The following is a 4,211-nucleotide window of genomic DNA, read 5'->3' as shown; positions in this document are numbered from 1 at the left end:
ATTGAGTGATTCCATATTTTCTTCAGAATTGAGTGATTCCATATTTTCTTCAGAATTGAGTGATTCCATATTTTCTTCAGAATTGAGTGATTCCATATTTTCTTCAGAATTGAGTGATTCCATTTTTTCCTCAGAATTGAGTGATTCCATATTTTTTCCCATGCTTGGTCAATAAAAGTAACATTCACTGACTTCCACAATGTTTTCTCTTCATTTCTTTGAGTGYTCCTGAAAGCCAACAAGTTGCACTTTGGAATGACCTTATTGTTGTATCATGTTTTTGATCTGAGTTTGTTTTACAGAATGAAATGTCTGAATGAGTGCTCATCCAAGACTGGTGATTCCATACTTTTTGCCAGGGGTTGTATTAATYATAAACACTTGTCACTGCAGGGCATCAGCCACCAGCTGAACGGCACCAGAAAGTGATCCGACATGTTTTCTGCGGTTCTAAAACGCGTCTCTAAATCTTCTTCTTCTCCATCACAGATGCTCAGTTGGTGGCCGTCATCATCATCTGCCTGGTGCCTCTTCTGGTCGTGGCTTTTGTAGTCATCGTGTTCTTCTACTGTTACCGGGTTTACCGCCAGCGCCAGGCCCACTCCATCCACAAGAAGGGCGCGCCGCTGGACTTCAGCAACGCCCCCATCATGAACGACGAGGGTTCGGACAGCAGCTCCACGCACGCCAACACCCTCAACCACAACACCGAGCTGCTGCCCATCGAGCTGGAYGCCCTGGTGGGCAAAGGGCGCTTCGCGGAGGTCTACAGAGCCAARCTGAAGCAGGGCGTCTCCATCAGCGAGGAGATGGGCTTTGAGACCGTGGCCGTTAAGATCTTCACGTACGAGGAGTACGCTTCCTGGAAGAACGAGAAGGACGTTTTCTCGGATGCGGACCTGAGGCACGAGAACGTGCTGCACTTCCTGACGGCAGAGGAGAGGAAAGYGCAGAGGCAGTACTGGCTGATCACGGCTTACCAGCCTTTGGGAAACCTCCAAGAGTATCTGAGCCGCCATGTTATCAGCTGGCACGACCTGTGGCTGCTGGGGAGTTCTCTAGCCCGCGGAGTGGCGTACCTTCACAGTGACCAGACTCCCTGTGCCCGCTGTAAGGTCTCAGTGGCCCACAGGGACATTAAGAGCTCCAACATCCTTGTGAAGAAAGACTTGACCTGCTGTCTTTGTGACTTTGGCCTCGCTCTGCGGCTGGACAGCTCCCTGTCAGTGGATGAGCTGGCCAACAGCGGCCAGGTAAGACTTTTAAGGTTTCGTTTTAATTTGATTTGACTCAGGGGGAATTAAGAAGTGAGGCACCAAAGGCTGCGTTTAAATTGACCATGAAAATGTGCAAATTAGAATTTCGAAAATAAATTTGCTCAATGGAAACACGTCAATTTCAAAAAAAAATATAAGTTTTTCAACAAAATGGTTTTGCACTAGGATGAGGTGGTTTTTCGGCCGAATCGAAACTGATGTATTTCGCAAAACTGCAATGGAAACACTTTTTTCGCATCACGGGAGTCACGTGATCAACAACCGGCTGTTTCTACCGGCAAAAATGCGACGAAGAAGAAGATAACAAGAAGTAAAAGTAGTAGTAAAATCACCGAAGTAGTAAAAGAAAGTATTAAACTCACCGACTACATTTTCCCAAAAACACAGCATACGTAGCCGCTCCCAAGTATAAGAAGCTTGTCACTCGAAAGTCTCGATAAGACGCCGACGTCTCCTCTGATGGCTGATAATGAGCGCTAGTGTCGTGGTAGCAATATGCTATGTGTTTGCATCCATTGCCGCCTTGTTTGTAATGACTTATCGCGAGAACAAACGTATTCACGCGTGATTTTAATAGCATTTCTTMCTAATGGAAACACCGCAGTTGCGAAACTGTTTTTCGACATTAACAGAATATCGACAAAGTTTTGCGCACATTTGCAATGGAAACGCGGCTAGTAACACGTTTTACCATTAGTGGAATCTCTAATTACATGCGATTTATCTGTTAAAGTCATATTAGTAACATTTTTTCCATCAAAAGTTAATTGTAATTAAATGTGGGGATATTATGTATTTTTACAGGCACATAGGTCAATTCTATATCAGTCAAGTAACTATGTTACCTTCAGTTGTTCAAAAATAAATTAGATTTTGCATCGTAGTCTGTTGAAACTCTTTGAAATTGGCCTCAGTCGCTACCATTTCAGACACTCCCACTTCAGCATATCTTCACAGCAATGCTTCAGGGAGGGCTGCTCTGTGGGGCGGGAGCTCGACGGCAGACTGAGCTCCGGGGAGGAGCTTTGTRTAAAGAGGCGGAGCTTTGTACCAGTAAAAACTTTAGGCAGCTCCACGTGGCTACCACAGGAGATTCAATGATTTCTCAAACATGTATGAATGAGTCAAAGCAACACTTGGAGAGATGACATTATAACATGATATAAAGATYAMAAMGTCCRTTTTACATATTATAATTTGTTCAAACACGACCCTGTCGTCAGAAAAGGTGTTCATCATGTTCACCACCGTTTTCAGAACAACGCAGGCACTATTCCTGCTCGATAACTAAAAGATGAAATATAAACAATCCTGAACAAAGACTTTTCTGTCGTTCACCTTTTTAAAACTTCCAGTTTTCAGCAACACAAGTGAAGAAAAGTTGTTYTGACGCATTAGCCTAGCATTAGCCTAGCGTTACTTTAGTGCCGCCGTCTGTGGAGCAGCTTTTTAGGCTCATCRGTGACCTGTGGTGGAGGACTTGCATCGTGCTTTTTAATCATGCCTTTTCACCTCATTGATGATGATGATGGAGGCCTTCATTACCATGAAGCCGATACCCAAAACTGGCACGAGAARATCCCTAAAATAAGTCTAATCTAGATATTTCTGTGCCGGCCACATATTACTTTACATATCTGAGCCATGCTGATAGTCTAACTTTAAATTTWAACTTTTTAACTCTAAATATTTGGCGCTCTCCATATCTTGGCACCAGTCTAGTGAAAATAGTTGAGTCCGTGCCCTCAGGTTGTGGTTTTATAAGAGTTACAAGACAAATAATCCTGGGGTGAAGCTTAATGGACTTACTATAGGGAAGTAATCATTCCGAGCTGCGTTGCGTTCTGTTTTGAGAATGACTCATCGTGAAAAGGGCTCAGCCTTTGCTGCACGGCACAACTAATACATTATAATGCCTTTAATGCATGTGAAGGAAGCTCTACTGAATGCGTTTTTTTCAAGGTAACAATAACGTGTTAAAAGATGAACTCCGAGCTCTCCAATTAATCTTAACATAAGTCGTGTTTACATTCAGATGAATGTGTTGCGACATGTTGTACGTGGAATTAAAAGGGTTACTTTTAACGAAGCAAACAAAGAAAAAGAATCATCTGCTGGTTTTAAAAACCTTCTTCTCACAAACTACAGTCCCATGAATTGTCTTCTGTTGTCTTTCAGGTGGGCACAGCGAGATACATGGCCCCCGAGGTGCTGGAGTCCAGGATCAATCTCGAAAACATCGAGTCTTTCAAGCAGGCTGATGTTTATTCCATGGCTCTTGTTCTGTGGGAGATGATCTCCAGGTGCAGTGCAATCGGAGGTAAGATGATAAACTTCACACAGTGAGGAGCGCGCAGAGCCTCTCAGGAGGCGGCTGTGGAAAAGATTTTATTGCAGAGCCATGAGATACTAAAGCATGGCTGTGAGAGATCTGTACGTTCCGACAGCGTAAAGAACAATTTGCTCAAAATCTGCTTTTTGTGTGCTTTTCAAACAAACATTATTGCAATTTAGTTGCCATGTCTTTTCAAACAATTTGTCTTTTTATGGTTATTACTGCACACTGACACAAAACTGCTAAAAAGCCTCCTTCATTGTACGTTAAATACTCACATCATTGGATTAGGGGTTTTAAAGGGCCAATATATGTGTTTCTTAGGCGTATATTTAAATACTATACCATAATAAAGCATCTATGTCACCTTTAGTTGTTATTAAAATGCTGTTTTTATGTTTAAATAGAAAATAAACTTTTCTCATCACTTCCTCTTCTAAACGCCTTGAAATTGGCCTCTGTCTCTTTAAGAACCACCTTCGGCTTCCGTTTTGCTCATTTCGGTGCGGGAGGGGGGCTGCCATGATGCAGTTTACTTGGCATCTGAAAATACATTTCCTCAAAATGTATTTTGAATCTGCAAAGAGCTTCACTGAGTG

The 4,211-nt window shown here is 42.8% G+C and overlaps 1 protein-coding gene across 1 annotated transcript in view; it reads left to right on the top strand.

Moving 5' to 3' along the window:
- LOC106520852 (TGF-beta receptor type-2) overlaps positions 1–4,211 on the top strand; it is a 36,133-nt gene that overhangs the window by 20,701 nt on the left and 11,221 nt on the right. Inside the window, exons 5-6 of the mRNA XM_014013114.1 lie at positions 490–1,253; positions 3,456–3,597. Of these exons, the coding sequence (XP_013868568.1) occupies positions 490–1,253; positions 3,456–3,597 (906 nt within the window). The remainder of the gene's footprint in view (positions 1–489; positions 1,254–3,455; positions 3,598–4,211) is intronic.

The sequence above is a fragment of the Austrofundulus limnaeus genome, unplaced genomic scaffold, assembly GCF_001266775.1.
Source record: "Austrofundulus limnaeus strain Quisiro unplaced genomic scaffold, Austrofundulus_limnaeus-1.0 Scaffold98, whole genome shotgun sequence".
In the NCBI taxonomy this organism is placed as follows: Eukaryota; Metazoa; Chordata; class Actinopteri; order Cyprinodontiformes; family Rivulidae; genus Austrofundulus; species Austrofundulus limnaeus.
This window is presented reverse-complemented; position numbering and strand designations above follow the sequence as displayed.